The sequence below is a fragment of the Phalangium opilio genome, unplaced genomic scaffold, assembly GCF_054372755.1.
Source record: "Phalangium opilio isolate 3A_F unplaced genomic scaffold, DU_Popi_V2 ptg000103l_1, whole genome shotgun sequence".
Taxonomy (NCBI): domain Eukaryota; kingdom Metazoa; phylum Arthropoda; class Arachnida; order Opiliones; family Phalangiidae; genus Phalangium; species Phalangium opilio.
Window position 1 is genome coordinate 319,021 of NW_028324205.1, and position 27,634 is coordinate 346,654.

The 27,634-nt window shown below is 38.1% G+C and overlaps 1 protein-coding gene across 4 annotated transcripts; it reads right to left on the bottom strand.

The window, feature by feature from the left end:
- Nucleotides 1-2,291: 2,291 nt before the first annotated feature.
- LOC149630076 (sterile alpha motif domain-containing protein 3-like) lies at nt 2,292-8,747 on the bottom strand. Of its 4 annotated transcripts, XM_089851255.1 has the most exons (11): nt 8,540-8,707; nt 8,402-8,476; nt 7,663-7,701; nt 4,818-5,062; nt 4,515-4,757; nt 4,360-4,453; nt 4,097-4,282; nt 3,664-3,870; nt 3,423-3,603; nt 2,686-2,762; nt 2,292-2,599 (listed from the first exon to the last, which is right to left on the bottom strand). In XM_089851255.1, the coding sequence occupies exons 4-11, from the start codon at nt 5,060-5,062 to the stop codon at nt 2,333-2,335; spliced, it is 1,500 nt and encodes a 499-aa protein (XP_089707381.1). In that variant the 5' UTR covers nt 7,663-7,701; nt 8,402-8,476; nt 8,540-8,707; the 3' UTR covers nt 2,292-2,332. The 4 variants fall into 4 exon arrangements, with proteins under 4 accessions (XP_089707381.1, XP_089707383.1, XP_089707380.1 ...); XM_089851257.1 differs by lacking the exon at nt 7,663-7,701 and having other exon boundaries at nt 4,515-4,754; nt 8,540-8,708; XM_089851254.1 differs by lacking the exon at nt 7,663-7,701.
- Between the last annotated feature and the right edge of the window lie 18,887 nt (nt 8,748-27,634).

Genomic DNA, 27,634 nt, shown 5'->3' on the forward strand with positions numbered 1-27,634 from the left:
TCCATTGCCTGTCTAACAACTCTGTTCATTTGTCCACCCCACATGGACACCTGTCTGTACTTACTGGCTTCTAAACACCACTACCTTCTCGTCTTTGTCCAGTCCACATGGACACCAGTCTGTACTTACTGGCTTCTAAACACCACCATCTTCTATTCTTTGTCCATCCCACATGGACACCAGTCTATACACCTGGCTTCTAACACCACCATCATCCTTAAGGTTAAGACATACGCGGCGATCGGCTAGGGTTACGAGAAACGTCTAGCCTTCCATTGACGGGGTCTTCCGCCAAGGTTCACGCAATTGCGATGTTCTTATCCATAGCTGCGATTCGAAACCTTTATATACTACCTATTTGAGTAGGGCGAAGCAACCGGCGTATGCTTCATTTCAAACGCCAATATTAGTCAAGTCTCTCAAGAATGTTTAATTGTTCTTTTTTAAAACGATGTAACGTTCAATAAGGCGAATAACTAACGAAGAAAATATTAAATATTAATTATATTTTTTTTAATATTTAAGATAATCTTGTTTCTCAATTCAAAATTAATACGGAAAGAGTTAAAAAGCAGTCTATGTTTTTGTCTGTGTGTGTCCGTCCGTTGTTACACTAGTGCGCTGCGTTAGAAGTTCGTTTTGTTTTGATGTGTAAAGAAATCCTACAGAACCATAATATTCCCTTTATCCTTAATATAAAGTGAATATGTGGTAGTATTTTTCGTAATTACGAAGCATTTAGTACTTTTGTAGCATTAAAGATCTGTTTCATTTTGATATTCCAAAGATTTTTTTTTAATATTGATATTTGAAGTGGCTGTTTATATATTACTTAAGCCATACTACATCTGTATATAGAATAATCCTTGGTTTAGTAATTTCATGAAGAAAGCTAAGATCTAGACTCCGGCGGGTATATCTAGTATTACTCGCAATAGGCTTAGTGAAATATAGAGTAAATAATTGAGGCCTGAGGTGAAGTAAACTTTGGGTTATGATTTTCGTGTCTGAAATGAAGAGACATCAACGGTTCAGAGTGAGCCGAAAGTTAAATACACTCTAAAATAATAAGGTTAAGATTTTATAATAGAATGAAAGATCATGGTGGCAATTAGATTAGTAGGGCTAAGCTACAGAGTTTTTATTCTCTTTATGGTGCGCATTGACTATCAGTGCGTCTAGCTACAATTTAGCTTTGGTATTAGTTAACGTTAACACTCATGTTGGCAAACTAAGAATATTATTGAGGTGAGACGAGACGATAGTGTTTACACTTCTAACCACACTCTAAAAAATATGTGTTCAAAACTGAACAAATAATTGTTCAAAGCCTCACCACACTGGTAGCACACTTTAGCGTTCAGTTTTGAACAGAAAATACAGGTACCAAAATTGAACACCGAAACAGTGTGCTATGTTGACCACTTTTTTGTGCATTGTTGAACACTGTGTGGGGTAGGTTTTTTTCCTTAGGGATCCAATATTGAACAGTATATTTGGCAATTTGGCACACATAAAGTGGCAATTTTGATTGGGTTAGCTGGCAATTTGGAACGTTTATTGTAGCAGAATTGCATGTTTTTGTTGACAGTTTGGCACACTTATGCTAGCAATTTTGAATAGTTTAGTAGACAATTTAAACTGTTAGAGTGCCAATTTTGGCTACTTACGTTGGCAACTTTGAATGATTTAAATGGCAATTTGGAACGCTTATAGCGGCAGTTTTGAATGTTTTCGTTGACAATTTGGCACACTTATGCTAGCAATTTTGAATGGATTAGTAGACAATTTGAACTGTTAGAGTGCCAATTTTGGGTACTTAAGTTGGCAACTTTGAATGGTTTAAAAGGCAATTTGGAACGCTTATAGTGGCAGTTTTGAATGTTTTTGATGCCAATTTGGCACACTCAAGGTGGCAAATTTGAATGGTTTAGTGGACCATTATTTCCCTTTAAATGGCAAAAAATAGGCTATTTTTTACCGTTTGTAAGATTTGGTCGCTCAATACAGCTATTTTGCAGGTAGTTTCGAATTAAGAACTCGTCAAGTTAAAGGAAAAGAACAGCCAACATAACATTATATCTTAAAAGAACGGCCTTTATCTAAATAAAAAAGGGAAAATATTAAATTATTTTTCTTTTTAATATTTTCCCATTTATATTTAGAAAAAGGCCGTTCTTTTAACATATAATGTTATGTTGGGTAAACTTTTCCTTTAAGTACATGCAAACTTCACAAGTCACGCTTCCTGGAAATATTTCTAAATTTCTTTGGTTAATTATAAAGAATCATTTTCCAAATTTTTAAGTCATCCAACTTAATTTTAAAACAATTAATGAAGTTTATTTACAAGGCTTAAAATAGGTGCAGAGACCTTGTCTCCAGTTAATTTGAAAACAATTTTTTCCATGTATTCCATGGTTTTGTTCAATTTTTGTGGATAATGCAATTGAAATGCGTAAAACCCCCCAAAAATTGACGCAATGGCCCCTTCTATCGTCGACACCTCAAAACTGCTGCCTTCAATGACCACTTCAAATGGCGAAGCCAAAATATCCTCATTAGAAAACTTTAACACCGGAGTGTTAGTGACAGGGTCCTACAAAATTGAAACAATTTTAAAATAAGTATTTTTCAAGCAATTGAATCAGTGAGGTTTATTTGGAGCTAGAAAAGTCTACTTACGCTTTGAGTGTACCAGTGGTTAACACATTCATTGAATAGACTGGGCAAAGTTATCAGGCATGCCTTGAGTTCCAATTCTAAAAAAACATGAACAATTTTATATATTAGATTTCATAACATTTAAAAGGCATAAAATAAAGGAAAAGGTCACCCAACATAACATTATATCTTAAAATAACGGCCTTTTTCTAAATATAAAAGGGAAAATATAAAAAAAAATAATTTGACTCTTATTTAAAAGTAATTACCTTTTAATTTGTTTTAAAAACGAGGACTACTGTTCCGCCATGCGGCGTCTGGTTTTTTGAATCTTATACCGCTTACCCCTACGGGATTGGTTGAATTCTCACAGGCTGAGACCAATCACCAATCCCAAAGGGGTAAGGGATAGAAGATTCAAAAAAGCAGAGGCCATGGCGGGACAGTAGTCATCGTTTATAAGATAAGTTAAAAGTTAATTGCTTTTAAATAAGAGTCCAATTATTTTTTTTTATATTTTCCCTTTTATGTTTAGAAAAAGGCCGTTCTTTTAAGATATAATGTTATGTTGGGTGTACTTTTCCTTTAAAAGCACAATTTTTATAGCTTAATTTTTAGCCCCTAAAAAGATAATTCAAGTATATTGTCAACCCTGATGAAGGAGATGAAGGGTATGGTTAATTTACTACAAATTAAGCTATCAGAATTGTATCCTGTTAATTCTATAGATTTAGGATTATGTAAATTGTTTTACATACCCTCAAAAACCTCCTCAGTTGAAACTTCTTTAGCAGCATTGAGAGCTGCTAATACCTTTTGTGCTGATTTCCTATTTTTAATCATCATCAGAATTTTTTTGGCCTTTGGCTTAAAATGAAGCGTTATGATTTTCTCCGCAGATGGCCTAATGTTTTGTAAGAGATTGAATTCCTTCACTAACTATAAAAAGGGTTATGGTTTATTTTTAAGACTATTACAATGCAATTGATAATTAATTACCTGGTTTTTCTGAATGAGTAGTGGAAACGTCTCAAGAACGGAGGATATTTTTTCACTTTTTAAGGCTAATTCTTGACGCCAATGACAAGTTCTCGCCATTTTGTCTTCCAAAATTGTAACATTTGGCTTTACTTTTTCCAATTCCTTATTCAGGGCTTGCAAATGTGTCTGAATGGTATCATCATCTTCTGCGATACTTGCAAGTGCCTTTATTACAAAATAATAATGGGTTTTAAAATATAGATTTTTTTCATTGCTGTGCAAACTATACAGAATTCTATAAAAACTTGCAATGAAAAGATTTAAATTAAACCTTTCAATGAAGTAGACTTTTAGCCCGAGTTTGAGGTGCAATGCCACCCACATTGGCACATTCTAAAATTAGTTTCAAAGTCACATATTGGTGCCTTAACAATATACATGGGATATTTACCGTAGCCGACTTTCTCTTTGCTTTCTTTTTTGGCGGTGGCTTTTCTTTTTGCGATTCCTCAGCGGAAATGGATTTTATTGCTTTGTCACGACCAAAGATTTTTCGCATTTCTTGAACTTCTTTTACATGACCATAGGTCATTCGTTCGTGCCTATACTTGTTTTTCAGCGCTTTCAACCATGTATCCTATAAATACATGTATTATTGAAATCTACATCTTAATTTTTAAATGATAATAAAATGTAAAGATAACTAAAACTGACATATCCACGTTGATTTGGAAGTCTATCCTTCAAGAACGGATTTTTTCCAATTAAGGCCACACCAACTCTCTCAAGATAACTTGGTTTAATATACCTGAAAATGTAAATTTTTTCGTAAATACTTCAAGTTAAAATATTGCAATTTTAAAACATACAAGCCATATTGCAGCAAATCCTCAAATAGTACATTTATTATTAAATTGGTGTTCTTCCGTTGAAATATCGCACTATCTTTGTTTTTGATAAGCCTCATTATAGACTGTGGGAAATCCGGCACTTGGTAAACAAGAGGCATTAAAGGTGTTGTCGAAGATGAAGTTTCCAAATTCTCAGAGTTGGCATTTTCTACTTCCCTTGATTGAACCAAATCTGATTCTGCCGAAGTGCCAGGAATACTTCTGGAAAAATAATAGTAGAAATACAGAACATAAAAGATAAAATATGTATGGTATACTTACGGCAGATTATTCTCTTTATGAACTTCGCATATTAGAAGTAGTTTACTCAAAGAGGGAGGTATACCTTCTACTTCTACGTCAAAATCCAACCAATCTTTGAATTCTTCGTTAAAAATTTGGATGGACTTCATTTTTTTTTCAAATGTATTTTCAATGCGACTGAAAAATTCTTCCGTCGTGGGTGGCTCTTTCCACTCAATTATTTTCTTTTGATTTTCACACGTTATGTGAATTCGAGTGGTCATCTGTAATTACGTGGTATTTAAAGGGATAATGAAACCGTGAAACAAGTCATTTTTATTTAATATAGCTATTTTTAAAAATTTACACCACAACATCCCCATTGTTATAAATGAGTTTATTTCCTGCTTGTTAAACGGTTTCAATATTTCTTTGAGGCTTGCAAGCTATTTTGTGGTTAAGCATTACAACATCATTTGTATCTAATCTGAAGGTTTTCAGAGCATAATAATCTATCTTTTCACCAGGATGTATTATATCCCAGTCACCAAGTTCTTTAACAACGTAAGAATTGTAATGTTCCAAATACTTTAAGCTGTGTAATATTCTACCACACAAGTGCCAAGTGCCATTAATTTCTACAATGTAATAGATCTTAAAAAATAGGGCTATTTCCTCCGGCACTACAGTAACTGGATAGATAAAACTGGCTTTGTAGCGAACACCAGAGTAATTAATTTCTGATGCTATTTGTTTCACATCAGAATCTAAATGAATGATTTCCCTTACTTTTTTCTTTAATAGTTCTGGAAGCTGGCAAAATTTAACTTTACTAGTTTTTGCCAGGTCATTATTTTCAAACCCGTTCCCGGCACTTTGTTCCCAGCATTGAAGAAATTGGTGCCTTTTACTTATAGTAGAACATACATTTTTAAAATTACGCGAAATAGTTGCTATACTTTTGAAATACTGGTGTTTGGCTTCAAACCTCATACACCATAGTCGGATAAGAGGTCCATAATTTTCAATTAACCTTGGGTAGTGTATTAGGTAATGTAATTTTGGAATGAAGTGGGAATTTGGCGTTTCTTTAAATAGGTGCATGAACTCACAGATTAATTCGTATAAAGAAGCCAGCCACCTGCGATCTATTATTGGTGCTGTAATAAATTCCCCAATAGAAATTAAGAGAAGTAACAACTTCCAAACTTTATCATTCTGAGGGACTATGGAACCAAAAATTAAAGGGAATAGGTATAGCAAGGTTTTTTTTTGAGCAGCTGTTCCTGTCAAAGTACCTGAACCTGACAACTTTTCTCGGGTTATAGGTACACTCTTGTTTTTTATGTGCAGTTCACCATAAGGAAACTGGTCAATCTTTTCATTAATTTCATTCAGAGTAATAAAATTAGAGTTAATTAAATGATTCATTACTAATTTGAGAATTAGTGGGACCACACCTTCATAAAAGTCATGCATAATATCAGGGGGCAGGCTCTGGGTGACTTCGAAGTGCTCAATTATTGAAAACGGCGATGGACATTTAACTCCATATATTTGTGAATTATCTGGATTTTGCAAAACCGCTTCTAAATGATATTTATGTATTTCTTCAGTTCTAATTATCATATTAGCTTCGTCAAACACGGATGAAATATTTTCTTTTTTAATCATGCATTGACGGCAAATTCTACCATTAGAAAAAGATTGAGAAAACCCCCCAATACTGTGACTAGAAAGATTATCAGCAGATATTGTTGACATTGCTCCTTTAACGTTTCGATTTCTAATATTAAAACCATTTTTTTGAAAACTTTCAAGGTCATTCAAAAGTGGTTTTAATACTTTAGAATATCCATACTTCTTCAAAATTGGATACTTCACTGCTAATGCTAGTTTTATGCTGCTTAGCTTACTGCGAAGGGTAGGATCAAAATTTCCAACCTGATAATACACTAACATAACTTTATGTTTGCCCCTTTTGGCTCCTAGAGGGTTGTTAAATTCTACTTCATCCAAGTAGAATGGGAGTCTAACAAAATAAGGATCGTTAGAAAAGAGAGGATGTTGTTTACATATTTCACCATCATCATAATCAATTAATAAATATGGCCCGCAATCGTTCTTTACCCTTAAATATTCCTCCCACACATCGTCATGAGAAAAAAGTTTTTCCAGTACAGAAATTATTGGCACGTAGGTAACTGTATCTTTAAATACTTTCCCTTTTACCCTTCTCGTTCCTAATACATAGTCAACTGGTTCCACATAATCCATACTTTCTTTACAATATTTTTCCAAGGTATATTTTCTTTTAATAACACCCAACACCGAGTGCGTAACTACACGAGCTTGATTATCAAAATCATTGTGGTTATTATCGGGCTCTCTCTGGTTATTAGCATTTAAGTTTGTGAATGTTTCCATACAACTCTCTATTAAACCAGCTACACTATTTGATATACTTTCAGTGACACAAGCTGGCAACTTGTGCTTCTCCCGTAGTTCTAACATGAAAAGGGCAGCACTTCTGTCTAATTGTGCTGGTTCTATTGGTTCTAAATTATTTAGATCAGGGTTACATAATGGCACTGGATCTTCTGGTAGAATATCAACATCTTCATAATGTAAACCATCACCAATTGTTGGTTCTTGGTTTTCAACAAAAACCCCTCCAGTGAAATGCTTAATGTATAAATGGCTTCTAAGTGAGACATATTTTGTAAAAACCCTTGAGCATGAATTATAACAACATTTAAATTGACGTTGGGGCTCATGAGAGTGGCATACACGGGTATGTTTCAACCAACTGGAAACTGTATGACGTTCTACTACTTTAGTACAAATAGAGCAAACATATACCACCATGTTAACAGAGACCAACCTCTAAATTCTCATAAAATGAGTAGTCAAAATAAAATGCCTTTGAAAAAAATGAAAAAGAAAAATCAGACTTAAAAATTGCTAAAATGATTAATCATTATCTTAAAAATGATTTTTTTAAATTAAATAGCAAATGGATGTCTCCAAAAAATCCAAAAATGTTTTAAACTTAAGCATTTACCAAAAAATGTAAACAAATGAGCCATGCCATATTCCTTGACACTGCTGCCGAAGGCAGGCGGCCCTTCGTGGAGCCTTTTAAAAAATCTCAGGGTTGTGCGACATTTATCTACATGCACTGGACAGCAGGAGAGCGAGAGGGAGAAAGAGACACGCACACACAAAACTTTCGGGGGTACGGTGAGACCTCGAGGGAGGCAATGAATGAGGGTGTGCCAGGTATTCTCTGTGACTAAAGAAGGGGAGGACTGAATTTTTTTCCCATGTATAAACTAAAAATGGCGGTTCTTTCTTGCAGTGCGCGGGAGAAATTACCACGTTGTACCTTGAAGCTCGCTTGAAGTAGGGAAGCTTCCCTAGTTCAAGGTTGTGCTTTTTTTTTAATTTTCAAGGGAGAAGCATGGGGGGGGGGGACAAACTCTATTCTCAAAGCAGGCTTAAAATCTTAAACATTTTTGTACAAAATACTCATGGCTTAAAATACTTAATTGATGGAATTCAGGTTTAACTGTAGCCTGTTACTAATTCATTTCTAAAATCAATCACAAAAATTAGCTTACCTTAAGACTTAGCAGCCTTTATTCTTCACAAGAAAGTAAACTTTCTGAAGAATAAATGTTCACTTTATACGGTGCCTAAAAACAAGTATTTAAAAGTTAATATAAACTCAATAAGTTATTTACTTTAAATATACTGACCTTTATAATCATTCAGATATAAGAATCACAAAGTCGCGGTGAGTACTGAGGAAGCGCAGCTCTTTCTTCACTAAAATATTCTATGCCGTACCGAGTCCGACCCGTACCGTTTCAAGAGCGCGGAAGAAATGACCACGTTGTTGACTTTTTTTTTATATTTTCAAAGGGGTGGGGGTGGAGCATGGGAATGGAAAAAGGGCAAACTCTTTTTTCGGGGTAAAAACGCAAAGGGGTACGAACTATTAGGCAAAGTGGCAGTATTGAACACCTTCAATATCATCTCGGATGATTCTGCACACCTTTCGCGATTGAACGCTTGATATTTCCAAACTGCTCAAAAATGAACGATTGCGTTCAAATTTGAATACCCATTGAACGCTTTTTTCTTAGAGTGCAGTTGTGAATGTAGCTATCAGAATATAGGGTAAACAGCTGAAGCGTAGACTTCATTTCCTGTTCTTTTTGCCATTGACTGATTTCCATGTGTCAAAGATTTATCCTTATTGGATATAAAATGTCGTCTGCTTGGAATACTGCTTCAATATTTCGTAAATTTTTACTTCAAAAAAGAGAAATATTTCCATATCTAGGTAAATAACTTTGTAGTAGTAGACCTCTTGACTCGGAGAGGTAATATTTTGGTTTCCCCACCTTGTATTTTACTTTGAATACTTTGCTTCAATTCTTTTTTCGTGACTTGAAATTAATTCATAGTAAAGTCTAGAGGTAATAGTAATTATATTAGATCTACGTAAACGAACACCAATACAAAACTTTTAGAAAATATTTACCTATGATGGCATTTATTTTTATTGGATCCAATTGGTTTTTTGCTTCGCGATTTTTAAAAGCATTGGATTTTTTTCCACTGAAGGATCCTACACAAATTTCTGCGTGTGTGAAAAGCCCTGTTAGCAGTGATCGGGCAAAGAACGTTCCGTTCCCCTTGCAAGAGTGCTCTAGGTTAATAACTTCAGCTTTACGTATCTGCACACCATTTCCCAAGTCGACCTAAAAGTACAAATATTGTTTTACTATGTATTATAGCAAACTATAGAAAATTATTAGGGGTGTGCGAATACCACTTTTTGGGTATCGAACCGGTTATCGAATACTAAAAACTTTTCCTTATCAAGTATCGAATCGAATAGTTTATTCCAAATCGAATAACGAATAGTTAGGCCTTGGTAAATTTTTTACTAACCGATTAATCGCGAATAGTTAAGCCTAGTATTCGCGAATAGTTAACCCTAATACTCGCGAATACTAGGCTTAACTATTCGCGATTAATCGGGTGGTAACCCTAATATTCCCGAATAGTTAATACACAGAAAGGAGAAAAACATTTTAGAAGCTCCTAAATTTCAAAATACCTATCCACATTGGTGGCCAAGTGTTCCTTAAAATTTTCCTTGGCACTTGCTGGTAGTTTTTGATGGAGGATAAATAAAATCGGGATGATATTTTTTAAATAAGGTGGGTCTCTCTAGTGCCAAGGACCTAAATTTATGGTAGTCGAACTTTAACCGAATAGTCAGTTCCGTATTCGATATTCGTATCGAATAGTGAAAATCGGCTTATCGAATACCGGATCGAATAATTCGGTTCGGTATTCGACCGAATTATTCGATTGAAACGGTTAACCGCACACCTCTAAAAATTATACCATTTCAAACTCCTTTCCCTCACTTGTGGCTGAAGGACCGTTGGCACTGCCATTTGAAACAATATTTTCAAGTTTGCTCGTGCATTTTTTCAGCCTTCTTAACCAGCTAGCCATTTCTGAAACGTTAAATGTTATATTAAATACACATATATAAATGATTTTGATGTTCTTTTATGAGTCTATATCGATTTAAAAATGGTTATTTCATTCTCCCTTTAACATATGACATAATTGTTTAGCAAACTGTTTTTGAATTCTAATTAAATTTTCCACCTACCACTCAAATTTTGAAGCTTTTCTATCTCTTCCTTTAATAATTTATTTTCTTTCTTCAATTTTTCATTTTTCTGAATTAATTTATCTTCCCTGGAATTTTTGTATTCTTCAAGATTTGTTAAAATCTCGAGATGTTGCTTTAAAAGTAAAACCAAAAACATTCAGTAAATATTTGAGGCAATAATGATGAAAACCAGCTTTTTTCTACTTTCTTGTGGGCTTCCGTTTTATTTGTCGGACGATTGTTATTCTTGGAGCTTTCTCTTTTTCTTTTCTTTTCCATTTCGGCCGCTGTCCCTATAATATTAGGTAATCGAGAATATATATTATATTTATATATATATATAAATAACTACTAGTAGTTATTAGGTTTTGAAGTGACATGAAATGTTTGGCTTAGTGACTTTTCGAAAAGGCTTAGCGATTTCGTACTTATAGAGACGAGTTAAGAGGAGCATGAAGTGATCAGACTAGTTATTTGTATTCCATAGAGTATGCTCAGAGCAGTCGGAGCACATTAAGAAAACATGCCAATACATCGTGCCTAATTTTTAATGAATTTTTGAAGCTGGAAATGTAAGGTCTAAAAAGCCTCTTCTTGATTGTTAAATTGATTTACGTACGTTTGGCACTTTCACTCATGTGCGGTGTTAATTGGTTACATTTTGGTGCTATTAGTTGAACCAATCACAGAGCCTAACAGAACGTGCGGCTAAATTCATTTTAAGAATCAAGGATTTTGAAGACGCCGATTTAGCCTAAAATTGTGAACCTAAAAAATTCAATAGACCAATACGAATATTACCTACAGAGAAACAAACTTCTAGGGGCACGCCCACATACTGGATAATTTCCCTGTCACCACAAGACAACACTAGAGGCAGCCCAAGCTCACTGCATCTGAGAGGCTAGCCAACTCGGTCATGCCTCTAGCGGTGTCTCCTCACATGACTGAAATTATCCACTATGGAGACGTACCCCTGCAAGTTTGTTTCCCTGCATGTAATATTCGTATTGGTCTATTAAACTTATAGATAGTGTTCGTGAACTAGTCGAATAGGCCTACCGGACAACTTGCGCGGACGACTTGACACGGTAAAAGGTTATAATTAGCCTGGACGCGGTTGTGGTGTCTGACGACAAGTAAGCGAACTTGGTTAACTAAACATAAACAATTTATTTTTCTAATGGTAAAAACTAAGCGAAGTGCCCGGACGGCGACTACAAAACCAATTCAATTTTGATATTAAGTTATCTGATTATATAGTACGAACAAAAAATTAATTCTAAAAATGTAGACTAACAAACAAACGATAAAAAATAGGTTTACAAAATTGGTATCTTTTTTATGTAATATCATTTTTTCCGATCGGAACATTCTCCCGGCCTTGATACGTTAGTAGCAAACTTTCAGGGCTCATCTTCTTGGTCGAACGGTAGAAGGGAAACCGGCTATTTCGGTGTGGACACTTCGGTGTATGGACAGTTCGGTGGGGACATTTCGGTGTATGGGAAATTCGGTGTATAGACAATTCGTAGTCAGGACATTTCGGTGTACTCACGTAAAAAACCTTTCTTTTAAAAAACTTACCTGAGTTTTTTAACTCTATTATATATTTAAGACGCAACCGCAGTCTCACGTATATTAATTATGCCGCTGTTTCTAGATAGTTCGCGTGGTGGTAAGAAACTAATTGACGACGACTATTTTGAATATGTCAGAGAAAGACAAATAAAACAAAAGGTAAAATTGTTATATCAGATATAACATTGTAAATAATTGTTATTATTTAATAATTTTATTAATAATAATTTCACTTCACAGGTGTATTGGCAGTGCTTTTTTAAAAAAGAGTGCAAAGCCAGGATATACACAATTGGGAACGAAATTGTAAAACGAGTAAATGACCACACACACGTTGCAACCGCGACCCGGAGTTTGCCTTAAAGTGTCAGATGATCCCGTCAGTAGCTTTAGTACCTAAGGAATATGCAGTTGCTGGATTTGAAGCCCTTGTTGAAACACTGCCAGAAATAAAGTTTTTGCGTCTAACCCATACAAATTACTTAGTACACCGAAATGTCCGAACTACGAATTGTCCCACACCAAAATGTCCTACACCGAGATGTCCTAACTACGAATTGTCCACACACCAAATTGTCCGCACCGATATGTCCCACACCAAAATGTCCTACACCGAGATGTCCGGTAGAAGGCATAGCTTGACGATGGGTCGTTTGATTTCACCTTTGGTGGTCCGTAAGGTAACGACCCGAGTATAGCCGTCTTGTCCCGGAAAAATTTCGATCACTCTGGCCAAAGGCCAATTTCCGGGTGAGGTAACGTCTGATTTGACCAAGACCATGTCCCCAACTTCGATATTGCGTTGCGGTTTCATCCATTTGGGTCGTTGTTGAAGTCTAGTTACGTACTCCCGAAGCCAGCGTTTATGGACATCCTGCTTTAGCTTCTGGAGTAGCTGCCATCGGTTAAGTCGGTTCATAGGTAGGTGAGATAAGTCAGGATCCGGTATTGCTTGAAGAGATTCTCCAATTAGGAAGTGACCTGGAGTGAGAACATTAAGATCGGTGGGATCCGATGAAAGCGGAGTTAACGGTCTTGAATTTAGGCAACCCTCTATCTGTGTGACTACGGTTGAGAACTCTTCGTAGGTCAGTCTGGTGTTACCAATGACTCGATGTAGGTGGTATTTTACCGACTTGACGCCGGCCTCCCATAGTCCGCCAAAATGTGGGGCTCCGGCAGGGTTAAAATGCCATGTTATGCCCTGTGCGGAAAGATGATCTGCGACAGCTGCATTGTGTGGATTTGACTGAATCAGTTTCATAAATTCCTTTAGTTCCTTGGCGGCCCCAACGAAGGTCGTTCCACAGTCGCTATATATATCGCTAGGCTTCCCACGTCTTGAAGTGAATCGGCGCAATGCTGCCAGAAAGGCTTCGGTGGTTTGTGATGAGACAATTTCAAGATGTAGTGCCTTCGTCACGAAGCATACAAAAAGGGATAAGTAAGCCTTGTAGGATGTCTTGCTTCTCGGAGTGATTGGACGAAGATAAAAGGGGTAGTCAACGCCAGTTCTCGCAAATGCTCGGCAGTATTGAACTCGAGCCCTTGGTAGATCACCCATCATCTGGTTAGCGGTGGCGGCACGATATCTGGTGCAGACTGCACATTTCCGAATTTGGTGTCTTACTGCATCTCTTCCTCGAATGATCCAATACTTTAATGATAGGATGCTCTGAACCATCTGAGTACCAGCATGCAGGTTTTGGGTATGGGCCTCTTGAATGACCATCTCCGTAAATTTGTGATGTCTCGGTAGCAGAATTGGACGCTTTGTGGCTGTATCGAGATCTGCGTGTTTGAGTCTTCCTCCTACACGGAGGACCCCGATGGAATCCAAGACAGGATGTAGACATAGTAGTTTGCTTCGCTTCGGCAACGGATTACTCTGGCGTAAGGACTCTATCTCTTCCGGAAACATGTAGGCTTGGACTATCTTTACTAATGTGAGCAACGCGTTCTCTAATTCCATGCTTGTCAAGGGACCAGAAAGTATTACGGCTTTGAAGTTGGGGTCTTGTCTCTTCCGGTAACTGTTCAGGCCATTATGTTTGAAACGAAGTATCCATGCTGTTATGCGTCGTAGTCGCAGAAGCGTAGAGAACCGTGTAAAGATGTCGTTATCAATAATTATTCTTGTGGTCATAATGACGATTTTTTCTTCTTCTTCGATGGCTGTGGCATTCGTCTTGGAATCCGAAATGGATGGAGTTGGCCACGGCTCCCGACTGGATAGCCCTTCCACCAGAGTTTATGGTTTAGTAGCTCGGGCACTGATACTCCTCTGGAGGCTGCATCAGCAGGATTCTCAAGTCCGGGAACATGATGCCAGTGTGATACCGGAATTATCTCTTGAATTCTTGAAACCCGGTTTGCGACAAACGTCTTCCATCGACGTGGACAAGAGGACAGCCAACATAATACGATGGTCGAATCTGTCCAAGCTTTAACTTGATTGAAGTTCAGATTTAAGGACTCTTGAACTGTTTCCATGAGATCCGCAAGGAGCAATGCACCACAGAGCTCCATCCTCGGGATTGATATCGCTTTATTTGCCGGAGCCACTCTTGTCTTTGCTGTGAGTAATGAAATGTGGACATTTCCAGCTTGATCGACCGATCTCAGATATACCACTCCAGCGTATGCTTTCTCGGATGCATCCGAAAATCCGTGAAGTTCGAGAACGGATATCTCAGGTAAAGAATGCATCCATCGGTCTATTCGAAGATCTTGAATGTTTATAATGGAATTCTTGAAATCCGCCCATAATGTTTGAACTCCTACGGAAGTTTCGGCATCCCAATCGATTTTCTCCTTCCATACATCCTGCATCAAGATTTTCGTGCGAATAATGATGGGGGCAAGCCAACCCATGGGATCGAAGATCTTCGATATTTCGGAAAGTAGAGTCCTCTTCGTAAGAGGTAACTGACAGGGCGCAGGTTGTACTTTGAACAGGAACTGATCTTTCCTCGTATCCCAGTAAAGTCCGAGTGTCTTGACAAGAGCATCGTCATCCATCGCTAGTATGTTCTTGGAATCTTGTAACTCAGGCGGTACTTCTGTTAAACAATCAGGGTCGTTTGAGGCAAATTTACTGAGTCGGAAACCGGCACCATCGCACAGTGAGCGAATCTGGTATATAGCGATCTTGGTTTGTGTTGCGGTTTGTCCTCCGCTCATTACATCGTCCATGTAAAAATCCCTTTTGATAATCGCAGCTCCCAACGGATGTTCATGTAACCCCGTGTCGCCCAGCTCCTGCAATACTCGAGTTGCCAAGAAGGGTGCCGAGGCTGTTCCATAGGTTACAGTGTTCAATTGGAATTCTTGAACAGGAGCCTTGGGTGTCGACCGCCACAGTATGCATTGCAGATTTCGTTGTTCTGGGACTACTAGTATCTGGCGGTACATTTTCATGATGTCAGCGACAAAGGCAATACGATGTATTCTGAACCGCATGACAATGGCATATAGCGAATCTTGGACCACTGGACCCACGAGTTGCGCGTCGTTGAAGGAGAATCCAGAGGTGGTCTTAGAAGATGCATCGAAGACCACTCGGAATTTACAGGTTTGGTTCCAATCTTTCATTACATAGTGATGAGGAATATAGACTCTTGCAGACTTCTTTTGGTTCTCTGGCAAGATCTTCGACATATGTCCCAACTCTTCGTACTGTTCCATGAATCCTTCGTATAAGGCTTTCAACTCCGGGCGTGCGTCGATCTTCCTTTCAATTTGGTAGAATCTTCTCAGGGCTATCTCGCGCGAAGATCCAAGAGGAATCGTTGGCTCTTTCATTGGTATGCGTACCACGAATCTTCCGGCTGGATCTCGGTAATGGAACTTTAGAAAATCCTCCTCGCAAGCTTTTTCTTCCGGCGTCATGACTTGTGTCTTTGGCACTTGTTCAATCGCCCAAAATTGATTCAGGGTTTCTTCGAGTGTGAGAGTATGATGAAGGTGTACTCTAGGTTGGTCAATGCTCGTCGGCCCGGAAACCAGCCATCCTAGCTTGGAATTGATCGCATCCGGAGAAAAGGCATCCTTGGTTCGTTTCCCATTTAAAAGGAGTTTGAAAAATACGTCAGCACCCAACAGTACATCAATGTCGCCAGGGATGTTAAACTCGGGATCCGCCAGTCGCAGCTTCCTGAGATGAGGCCAATTGCTTGTATCATATTTTCGTAAAGGTAGCTGACATGTGATTTTCTTCAATACATAAGCGTTGACGCAAAACCTTTCTGACGTTGTGTCCTCGAAGAATGGTTTGAAATGAACCTGAGTAAGTCCTCTAGCTCGACCGAGTTGCGTCGCACCTAGGCCTACTACTTCCGTCTGGACTTTCTTTCGTGCGAGGCCCAGTCTCGCCATGCACGCTTCGGAGATGCACGATACAGTCGATCCGCCATCCAATAGAGCTCGAACTTGAAGGGCTGTCTCTTGCGCAGTTTTTACTTTGATTACAGCGGTAGCTAGTATGGAATCATCCCTTGCACAGGCGGCGTCCTGGACATGAAAATTCTGCGCCTGGCTTGGTTGTTGTCTATCGGACTCTTTTGTATTGGATGGTTGACTACTTGACTCTTTGTCTGGTTTCTCAACTTCCACGTGAAGAAGGGAGTGATGCTTTTTATCGCAGGTCTTGCAGTATTTTTCCAGTGGACATTCTTTCACTCTATGTCCCGTCCGAAGGCAGTTGAAACAAGGGTTCGATTGCTGTACTAATGATCGTCTTTCGTGGACCTTCATAGCGGACAGTCTTGGGCATCGGAAATTGAAATGATTAGCGGAACAGAACGAACATTTACCATCTGAGGACGATGCTCCAGTTCTGGTGTGCAAGGTCACTGGGTTCCTTGTGACGTGAGGATTGCGACCGGATGATGATGCCGCCAAGGAGCGCGCTCTTTGTTCAATAAATTCCAGCAGATCGCTTGATTTTGGTATCTCTGTGTTCTTGAGACTAAGTTCCCATTGCTCCTTAGAGGACGGATCTAACTTCTGGGTTAGAAGGAACACCAGAACGGCATCCCATTTATTCGCTATCGGAAGAGTGTCGAGAGCTCTGGTACATTCCATCGCCGCATCCACGATCGATCGTAAGGCATTTGAGTTGCTGGTTGGTATCATGGGCAGCGAGCAGAATCGTCTCATAATGGCAAAGTAGAGTTCTCTGTTGTTTTCGAACCTCTTGGTGACCGTATCCCAAGCAATGGTGTAATTGGCATCAGAAATGGTGAGTGATTTGATTAGATTTACGGCGTTTCCGGTTAAACTTGACTTGAGATAGGTAAATTTCTGGGCATCTGATAATTCTTGATTGTTGTGGATGGCAGTGAGGTACATGTCCCGGAATGATATCCAATTATGTATTTCTCCCGCGAACGTTGGGAGGTTGATTTTAGGTAATTTGATCTCCGAATGTGACCCTACAGACAACTGACGTGTCGAGATTGGAACCATAGTGGCTAGCATAGATTTAAGTGCGCATTTCGAATTCGTATACAACGTGAATAAGTCATCCCATTTCCGTTCATGCAGGCCAGCATTTTCAGCGTCCAACGAGACCACCTTGACATGCGCATCATCGATGACTTGCCACGACTTGTCCACTTCTTCCAGAAAAAATTCCAATTGCTGTTGATTAAGAGGAGTCTTGGCATGTGTTTGAACTCTGTTGCTGATGTTGTTCAGACCCAATTCGCCTTTATTCCGTTCGCAGTGGCTTTCTCCAGAGCGGTTACTGGCATTGTGAACGTCCGCAGTGGTGATCAACCCAACGACCAGCTTTCCACGTAATTAAGCCGACTCTGACGATCCGGCTCGACGGACCATAAATGTTCGTGAACTAGTCGAATAGGCCTACCGGACAACTTGCGCGGACGACTTGACACGGTAAAAGGTTATAATTAGCCTGGACGCGGTTGTGGTGTCTGACGACAAGTAAGCGAACTTGGTTAACTAAACATAAACAATTTATTTTTCTAATGGTAAAAACTAAGCGAAGTGCCCGGACGGCGACTACAAAACCAATTCAATTTTGATATTAAGTTATCTGATTATATAGTACGAACAAAAAATTAATTCTAAAAATGTAGACTAACAAACAAACGATAAAAAATAGGTTTACAAAATTGGTATCTTTTTTATGTAATATCATTTTTTCCGATCGGAACAATAGCTTCATTGACCCTTTAAATATAACTTCAGTGTCCCTTTAAATAGCAGGATAAAGCCTCTGCTCTGGTTTTTCACCCTGACTGTGAAGATTTTCTTTCTAGGTGGGTCTGTCTCATTGTTGAAGTGGACATATTTCGCGAGCGTTCCGCCTTTCACCATACCTCTTATGTCAGTAGAGAGGGGCGACGACAGTGTATCCCTCCCTCTAAGCGCGCTTTTGTAAGAGGGAATACTATTCGCGCGTGTTACGGGAGATGATACTGAGCTTAGAGATAGAAGGGAGTGACGTTGCTATACGTAGCACTGATACTACTCTATAGTTCCACCTTCCCTTTATAAGTAAACGGATTGAGTCTTGCCAAACTTATTGCATGCCATTGAAACCTTAATGTTAGTCGACTATGTAGGATAATTAATTTTTATTGAACAAATTATTGTATTATACGTTAGTAAAACTCAATGATCCTCTTGTTATTCTCCATAATCCCCTGGACACTGTTAATATTAATTACTCCAAAGTTGAAATCAATACTTTGTTAAAATTTCTAAAATCAACTGCCTTCTTGAACAAAACTTTCTATATAAATTCATATATGCGCCTACCACTGCACCTGAAAAGCTCAATATAACGGGGTTTTGACGTTCCCCCAGTGTTGCCAGCACAGCAGTGAGGCACGTTCAATTAGGGTTGTAAGTCGAAAAATTTTCCGGAAAATGACCGACGTATTTTTTCGCAAAAGTTTCCGTATTTTTCCGCTACCGATAGGCCTATTTCAGTTTACCCCTGTTTTATTTACTGAAAATATTTTAGATTTGGTGGACTCCAACAGCTAGTATATTTCTTATAGGTTAAGGTCCATTTAAAATCATAATAAAAGTGAGGGGCAAGGATTGCAGGTCTAGTGAATTGAGTCAGAAGTCTATGACTTTTATTTTCTATTAATAATTTTTTTTTTTGAAAATTCAATGATTCATACTGCAGGGAGCCCACTCTTAAATTTAAATTCCTTATAGGAAAAATAGGAATTTTTTATAGGATTTTATAGGAGAAAAAAATGTGTTTTTACAGGAAAATATAGGACTAAAAATGCTCATATATAATACAATTTTGGGGCTTAAACTCTGTAGAAAAATCTCAAAAAATAAAAAATGACAAATTGGATTTTACTTTGAAAACTCAGAATATAATATAATATATAAAAAAACCTAAGCGAGCTCCGCAATTTCGGTGTCTATTCAAATGTGATCTCGATAAAAAAGCTTAATTTTGATAAATTTGATGCTAAACTATACGAAAACTTCGACTAAGTCAAAAATATAGGGCATTATAGGACCTTTCATGAAATTATAGGATAATTTAGGACTGGTTCAAAATATAGGAATTTCTAGGAATTATAGGACCGGTGGGCTCCCTGTCATAGCTAACTCTGGCTTTTTTATTTTTCCGATTTTCGGAAAATTTTCCATATAGTGGAAAGGTTTCCGGGTAATTTACAGAGTTTTATTTTTCCGGAAAATTAACAACACTAGAACTTTCAATCAAGAGAGTAACCTAGTAGTTTCAGACTAGTTCAGTATTTCCGAGAACTGCCTCACTGGATATCTAACAACACTGTAAAGAAGTCAATGCTGAGGCAGAGGGGAGGTAATGTTTCTAGCCCCTTTAGCGAAAACTACATTTTTGAATCAAGCTTCTATGAATTTCTCTACATTTCCATCATCACTGACATTTAGTGGGGAAATTTCAGTTAGACATTCCTATCTCTAAGCTCTGTGTAAAGCTCCTTAATTACTAGGGGTCTGCAGTATTTCTACAACAGGACCACAAGGATTCAAGGAAGGACGATGGGCTAATCACTCTCAAATTCCCTGTACACGGATTTCGGATTACGCGTAATAATTTTAGCACTGTTAAAGGCAGGACCTTTAAAGATTACGCGTAATCAATTTAGTACAGTCAAAGGTACAAGCGTGTACACTGATTACGCCAAGTGACTGGCCCCTCGATAAAGGATATGCCTGATGTTTTCTTCCTTCACTTTTTGAAATTTCCCTTCGTGTTATATATTAAACATTTTAATGAAAATTGTACACTCACCAACACCCATTATTAAGCCAGGCGAGGCTTTTTCCCCTTCCTTCCAATTGACATCAACTTCCACATTCATAAACTGAGTTAATCTGTAGCAGATGCAATCTTGCAGGCTAAACCCACATCTTTTAAGCACTTAATTGGATAATTATCCCAACAATTTTCAATATTAGGCCATTTAATTAAAACGAATAGACCGATTGGAGAATTGGCTGATTTCGGTGGCGCCATTTTTCAAACACAAAAGTTACTAAGTTTTTATTATTTTCGAGAAAAAAAATGGGAGCGTCCTTCCTTCCTCTGTCCACTTTCGTATATAGTTGAAGGCGGGTAGTAGGGAATCTTTTACAATTTGGGGCTGGGTGCCTGGGGCTGTTGAAACTTTCCATAAAATTCTAACAAAACAAGATGGCCCCGGCCATATTAACGTTTTGCCTCGGCTATCTAAATTTATTGTAAGGTGACCCCGGCCTATATACTTTACCGTTTTTTTTTCTTTTAAATATCAAATATCATTCCAATTATGAATAAAAATAGTCTAGCATGATTTTGGGTTATAGATTAATGAAACAAGTAAATAGCAAACTTCTGTCCTATGAATTGGAACAATTTTGTTGCAAACCTAATATTTGTGGGATAATAGTATTGTTTGGGTACTAAAATTATTCTTGCCGGCTATTTTTACTTAACGCTTTTGTTAATTTAAATATAAAATAATATTCCGATTATGAGAAAATCAATCTAGTTTGATTTTGGTTTGCAGTTTAATGAAATTAGTAACAAATTTCTGTCCAATGAACAAATTCTTGACTTTTTCCTTAATGCAAAAGTAACATTTGAAGCATAATATATGACTGATGGCTAAAATTATTCAATTTTTGTACTATTATACCATTATACAACCATTGCCTAGAATTAGCCCCCAGTCATGTGGTCTGAAATTTGATACCAGAGAAAACAAATAGCCTGTCTAATGAGTAAGAATCATACATTAGTAGGTTTCTTTATCAAAATTGTTAGACTACTTTCTTACTAATTGAAATTAAATTGAAAAATTAATAGTTGTACAGTTTGGAAATGCTTCCCTCGTTGGGGGGCCTTGATTCCCTTATTGAAAAAAAAATGAATTTGCAGTGTTGGCTCTATTACAAGTATAATGTATTGTTGACCTGGTAGTTTTACTTACTTCAATCTCGAACAGTGCTGATTTCTTAGTTTTATCTGGATTTATGTGGTTGTTGCAGCTTATATGGGGGGCCTCTTTTTCCTATTATCTGAAACGTAAATGGGTGTCTTTCTCAAGGGTCCCAAGCTTTATATGGGTGTCTTTGCCAAGAGTTCCAAGCCTTATATGGGTGTCTTTGTCAAGGATCCCAAGCCTAATAGGGGTTTCTTTTTCTGGGCTCTCAAGCCGACTGTTGAACTTGACAGTTGTAGGTAGCTCAATCTGGACATTGTAGATCAAGTAGTTCTATTTGGGCTACCATAGTACCGTTCAACTTTTAGCATATATGTGGACTTCATTTTGTAGGATCCTAAACCTAATATGGGTGTCTTTCTCAAGGATCCCAAGCCTTATATGGGTCTCTTACTCTAGGTTCCCAAGCCTAATAGGGGTATCTTTTTCTGGGATCCCAAGCCCACTGTTGATCTTGACAGTTGTAGGTAGCTCAATCTGGACATTGTAGATCAAGTACTTTGATTTGGGCTACCGTTCATCTTGTAGCATATATGTGGGCTTAATTTTTTAGGATCCTAAACCTAATATGGGTGTCTTTCTCGAGGATCCCAAGCCTTATTTGGGTTTCTTACTCTAGGTTCCCAAGCCCACCATTGACCTTGTAGTTGAAGTTTCATCTTGTTAATGTAGATCTTGAAGTTTCATCTTGTTACTGCAGATCTTGAAGTTTCAAGTTGCACTTGTAGATTCATCTGGAATTCTGTTAATTACTTAAAAAAATATGATTATAACATTAGATCATGTTTTATTGCAAGTGAGAGCATCTTTCTCTAGGGCGCCAAGCCTAATTTGGGTTTCTTTAACTAGGATCCCAAGCCTAATATGGGTTTCTTTAACTAGGATCCCAAGCCTAATATGGGTTTCTTTAACTAGGATCCCAAGCCTAATATGGGTTTCTTTAACTAGGATCCCAAGCCTAATATGGGTTTCTTTAACTAGGTTCCCAAGCCTACCATTGACCTGTAGTTTCATCCAGACAACTGTTGACCTGTAGTTTCATCCAGACAACTGTTGACCTGTAGTTTCATCCAGACAACTGTTGACCTGTAGTTTCATCCAGACAACTGTTGACCTGTAGTTTCATCCAGACAACTGTTGACCTGTAGTTTCATCCAGACAACTGTTGACCTGTAGTTTCATCCAGACAACTGTTGACCTGTAGTTTCATCCAGACAACTGTTGACCTGTAGTTTCATCCAGACAACTGTTGACCTGTAGTTTCATCCAGACAACTGTTGACCTGTAGTTTCATCCAGACAACTGTTGACCTGTAGTTTCATCCAGACAACTGTTGACCTGTAGTTTCATCCAGACAACTGTTGACCTGTAGTTTCATCCAGACAACTGTTGACCTGTAGTTTCATCCAGACAACTGTTGACCTGTAGTTTCATCCAGACAACTGTTGACCTGTAGTTTCATCCAGACAACTGATGACCTGTAGTTTCATCCAGACAACTGTTGACCTGTAGTTTCATCCAGACAACTGTTGATCTTCTAGTATCATCGAAACAATGCTGATCATTGAAAATTTGAAAAATTGGTTTGAGAAGTCAGATGATGTCTTAGATTCTAGGTTATTTAAAATGTAAATATATTCCCTTATGATAAGAATAGTAACATTCACGATAACTAGCGTTGAAAATGGTGGAAAATTTCTCATCGCCAAATGCTAAATCCAGTTGAGTACCACCATCAGTTTATTGCTTCAAGTTAAGACCTTGTAAAAGTTGAAACCCATTATCAGAGAAGAAATCGATTAGCTTCTTGGTTTCAAGAGATGATGTCTCAAGAAGGTTAATGTTGAAGTCACCAACAATGACGCTGGGAATATCTTCATCATAATATTCCGCCACGCATTTCCCAATACCATATATTATGTCGCGAATGTTGCAAGCTGGTGAAGAGTAAACTGCTAGTACAGAAAGGCGTAAATCATTTAACGATCCATCCAGCCACAAGCATTCAATATGAGAGGTTGTTGTTGGTTCGGAAGTGTACATACCAATTCTGGTGTGAGTTACAGCAGTTTCTTTGATATAAGCTGATACTCCATATGGTTTTCGTCGAGACTGACGAGGAAGGCATATACCATTTAGCTCCGAAAATCCAGGAATTTTAAAATTGTCAGTTTCTTTGGCCCAGGTTTCCACAAGAAATATCATATCCGATTCCATTATCTTGAGATCCGAGGTTACATCTTGTAAATGACAATTTAAAGACTGTACGTTGTGCACATAAATAGACATTTTTTGATCCAAAATAGGTAGCATCAACGGGCAATCTTTTCGAAGTCGCTCCATCTCTAAGGCAACAGAGTCTTTACTTTTAACCACTGGGTTAGGCGCCGTGAACTTTCCCACGATGAAAAAACCGTTTGAAGTTTTGGCTCTACTACAAGCGACGTATAACTGAGACCTTTTCATCTTTCGCTTTTGATTAAGATGAACAACTACTTCGGAATAGGTGTCTCCTTGGCTCTTGTGTACAGTAATAGCTTCGGCAATTACTAGAGGATACTGCTTTCTTGAAACGTAGATGTTTTTTTGTCCTGAACGTCTAGTGAAACTTCTGACAACCTTCTCAACAGGCGTCCATAATTCAGTAATATTATTGGCTATCATTTATCCTTGAGACTGGGCTCTAGTCTCTTTTCCAGTCTTGTTATCGTTAAATTCAATCCAAACTCGAACGGGGACTTGTTCACCTTTTTGATTTTGACCATACTGTATTTTTCTTAACCTTCCAGTTGCACCATTTACTAGACCATCGGCGGTGTTCAAATTATTGTTGATCATGTACCTGATACCAACCATTAGGGTTAAGTCTCTTGGTAAACCGCTGGTTTCTTGGGTTTTCAAGGTTTTTACGGCTTCAAGAATTCTTGTTTTGATTTCATTGCTAGCGTCACCCGTAGCCGAGTCAAATGCGACAGAGCATATCTTTTCAGCATTCCGTGAACATAACTTTGATTCATTGAACGCATTTACTTAATCATTTGTTGCAAAAACATGAAGGGATTCCAAGGGTTGAGGTCTTGAAATAGATGTTTCCAGGCTTCGAAACAAGTCAACGTCGGCGTGTGTCATCTCTCCCATGGACATTCGATTTAAAGCCATAGCGAATATTTTGTCATCTTTGTGCCTCATAATTTTGCTAAGCTCATAGAGCTTAAATTCTTCCCACAGTTATCTTCCAATAAGCGCCGTATAGGGGTTGTTCTTTTCTTTTAAGGGCATAAATGTGTAATTATCCCCAGCAGGGGGTAACTGGTTGAAGTCTCCCACGAGAACAATTGAAATACCACCAAAATGCTTTGAAGATCCGAAGATTTGTTGGGCTCTTAGATTAATATAATTGAATATTTTGGCTCCACACATAGATATTTCATCTATTATCAGACGTTTCAAGCCTAAAAGTGAACATCTTTTTCTGTTCAAAGTGTCTATGTCCAAAGGATTCATCTTGCCAGAAAATTGATTTGTTGGCAAGTTAAAGGCAGAGTGAAGAGTGACACCATGAATATTAAAAGCCGCTTTCCCGGTGAATGCCGTTCTTAGAACAGATAATCGTGATGGATCGGCACCGGGTTTATTCTTTTCATGCCTGGATACGGCTTCAAAAATGGCTTGAATCAAGAGACGTTTCCCAACACCAGCACCGCCTGTTATCAGAATACTCAGAGGTTCTTCTTGAGATGTTTTAAAATGATTAAGTGCGTAGTAGAAAATTTCTCGCTGCTTTAAATTTAGTTTTCGAAGCATGCAGTAATATTCTTCCTTGTTGACAAGAGTAATTGTTGGAGTGAAGTCGGCAGCGCTAGACTGTTGAATATCAGAAGTTACTTCACAAACGGCTTCTTGAAGAGAGTTGACAAAAAATTCCGGGTCATCCAATGTGAAACTTCTATCGCGCTCGTTTTGTTGTTCAATCATAGGTTGGATATTTTGAACGTTATTTGTGTGTTGGTTTTCTCTTATTTCTTGAATCATTTGGTCCAGATCCAAGTCATCAATTTCACTTATAAATTCCCTTCTAGCTTCAGATATTTCCTGCTTATGAGCTTCATAAATTTCTTCTACGTTAGCTTCTAGCAATTCAGTTTCCTCACAACGTGAAGGTAAAAATAACATAATTTCCACTCGACAGTAGTTTTTGAGATCTTTCACCATACTGTACTTTTGAATCTGATTACTTTAGCCTGCATCCTTTTCCTGACGTATCCTGAAGAATCTTTCAGCTCAAGAGACGTTTCCACAATAGTCGTTTCAAATTCTTGGTCTTCATCTTCGTTCAAATTTTGGGTTCTCCTATTGCGTTTGGTTCGGGAAAACTCATACCATGAGGCGAAAGCGGCTAGATTGAGATTTTCTAGTTCATCGGGTCTCACAATGTAGTGCTCGATGATTCCATCGGAAAAAACGTTAGTACTATCATCAGGCAATAATTCCAATTCAGATGGTCTTTTCAAAATGTGTACCCTTTCTTCAGGGGGTGAAGTGTTTATGAAAATATGAGCACGACTGCTCCGGCAAATTGGAATGGAAAGTAGTATGTAACAGCATTCTTGGGCGCTAATTTTTTCACAATGAATAAACTTATTAGCAATAACTTCTAATCTCTCTTTTATACCACTGCCTTTATTTTTCGCTTCCTTGATTGCCTCCCTCAAGAGCTGTGACATCCCCTTTTGGGCTTTGCCGATGTAGGAAACTATATACATGAGACAGGCGTACGGGTCTAGGACGTATTGAAGATCCATATTAGCGTTCCATAACTCCAAAATCTTCTTGTTGTAGGGATTAATTCTTATTTCCTGCGGTGACCTTTTCAGAAGGACAGTGAGCCTTCTAATTGGATAAGTTATAGCTGCAATATATTGCTCTTCCGTTATGTTCAGCGTTTCCAAAAATTCTTCAAATGTTTCCGGTGCTGTTTCAACTTTCAATTTCTCGATAGCATTTCGCACCAATTTGCTTAAGGCTTCAACCTCTTCAACGTTTTCGTTTTCATCACACTTAGAAGGGTCGTAAATAAGGGTTATTCCCATTGGCGGAAAGGGTATTCCGAAACGACACGATGACTGTCCACTATCGTTCTTCTTACGACAGGTTTTGGAATGCTTGTGAGTTTGCATACCAGGAGAATCGATTCTGACAGTTTCCGTTACCGTCCTGTAGAGCGAGTGGGCTGGCAGAAGCGTCCTTTAGTTTTCCCACGGAACATAATTAGATGTGCAGAAGGGGCGAGAGACTAGTCTCTCCAATCTTAATACCCCCGTTTATCAGTTCAAAAAAGGGGCACCACGGTCGCGTTTTGAAAATCGATTATCATAGGCCAAAGCATTAAGTTGCCTCTACTGTTTTGCTTGAAATGATAAATTTCCGAATCGGAAACAGAGATAATCTTCCTGTAGCGAATAAACAGTTTGGATCATTCCTTTCCTCCACCTCTCCAGTTACAGAGAAAATATTCCAAATTTTAAGGGCCAGAGATTTGAATCAGCGCGCCAAAGTTTGCAGTACATGGTCCAAGATTGCTCGCACTCAAAAACACTCAGACATTTGCATATTTTCAGGTGAATCTAGTTGTTTCGACTTTCTAATCAATTATCTTTAAGCTTATATTTTCATTCAATAGACTCGTAATAAAATGGTAAATCCAGGCTATGTTTGAAATCCGTTTCTGAGTTTCCACATCGTTCAGATATTGCAATAGACAAATGTTTTATCGAGCCGAAATGGGTTTTTAACTTCAGTTGTGGATTTTTTATCAAAGAAAAAGTTAAGAAAAGCAAAATCTTACCTCTCCGAGTCAAGTGGACTACTTACAAACTTATTTACCTAGATATGGATTTCTTGTTTTCGATGAGAAATTGTGAAATTAAAATCTATGAATTCTAGAGGGCCGGTAGGCCCTTCTAGATAAGAACCCACACCCTCCCGTAATGTTAAAGAAATAATTCACAGATTTTAGGCTTAGCGTCCCATAGAAAAAGCATGGGATTTTTGGTGGTCCACTCCATCGAATAACTCAGAAACTGCTGCGAAGT

Coding starts and splice junctions, on each gene's coding strand:
- LOC149630076 (XM_089851253.1), bottom strand. CDS start 7,646: ATGGTGGTATATGTTTGCTCTATTTGTACTAAAGTAGTAGAACGTCAT.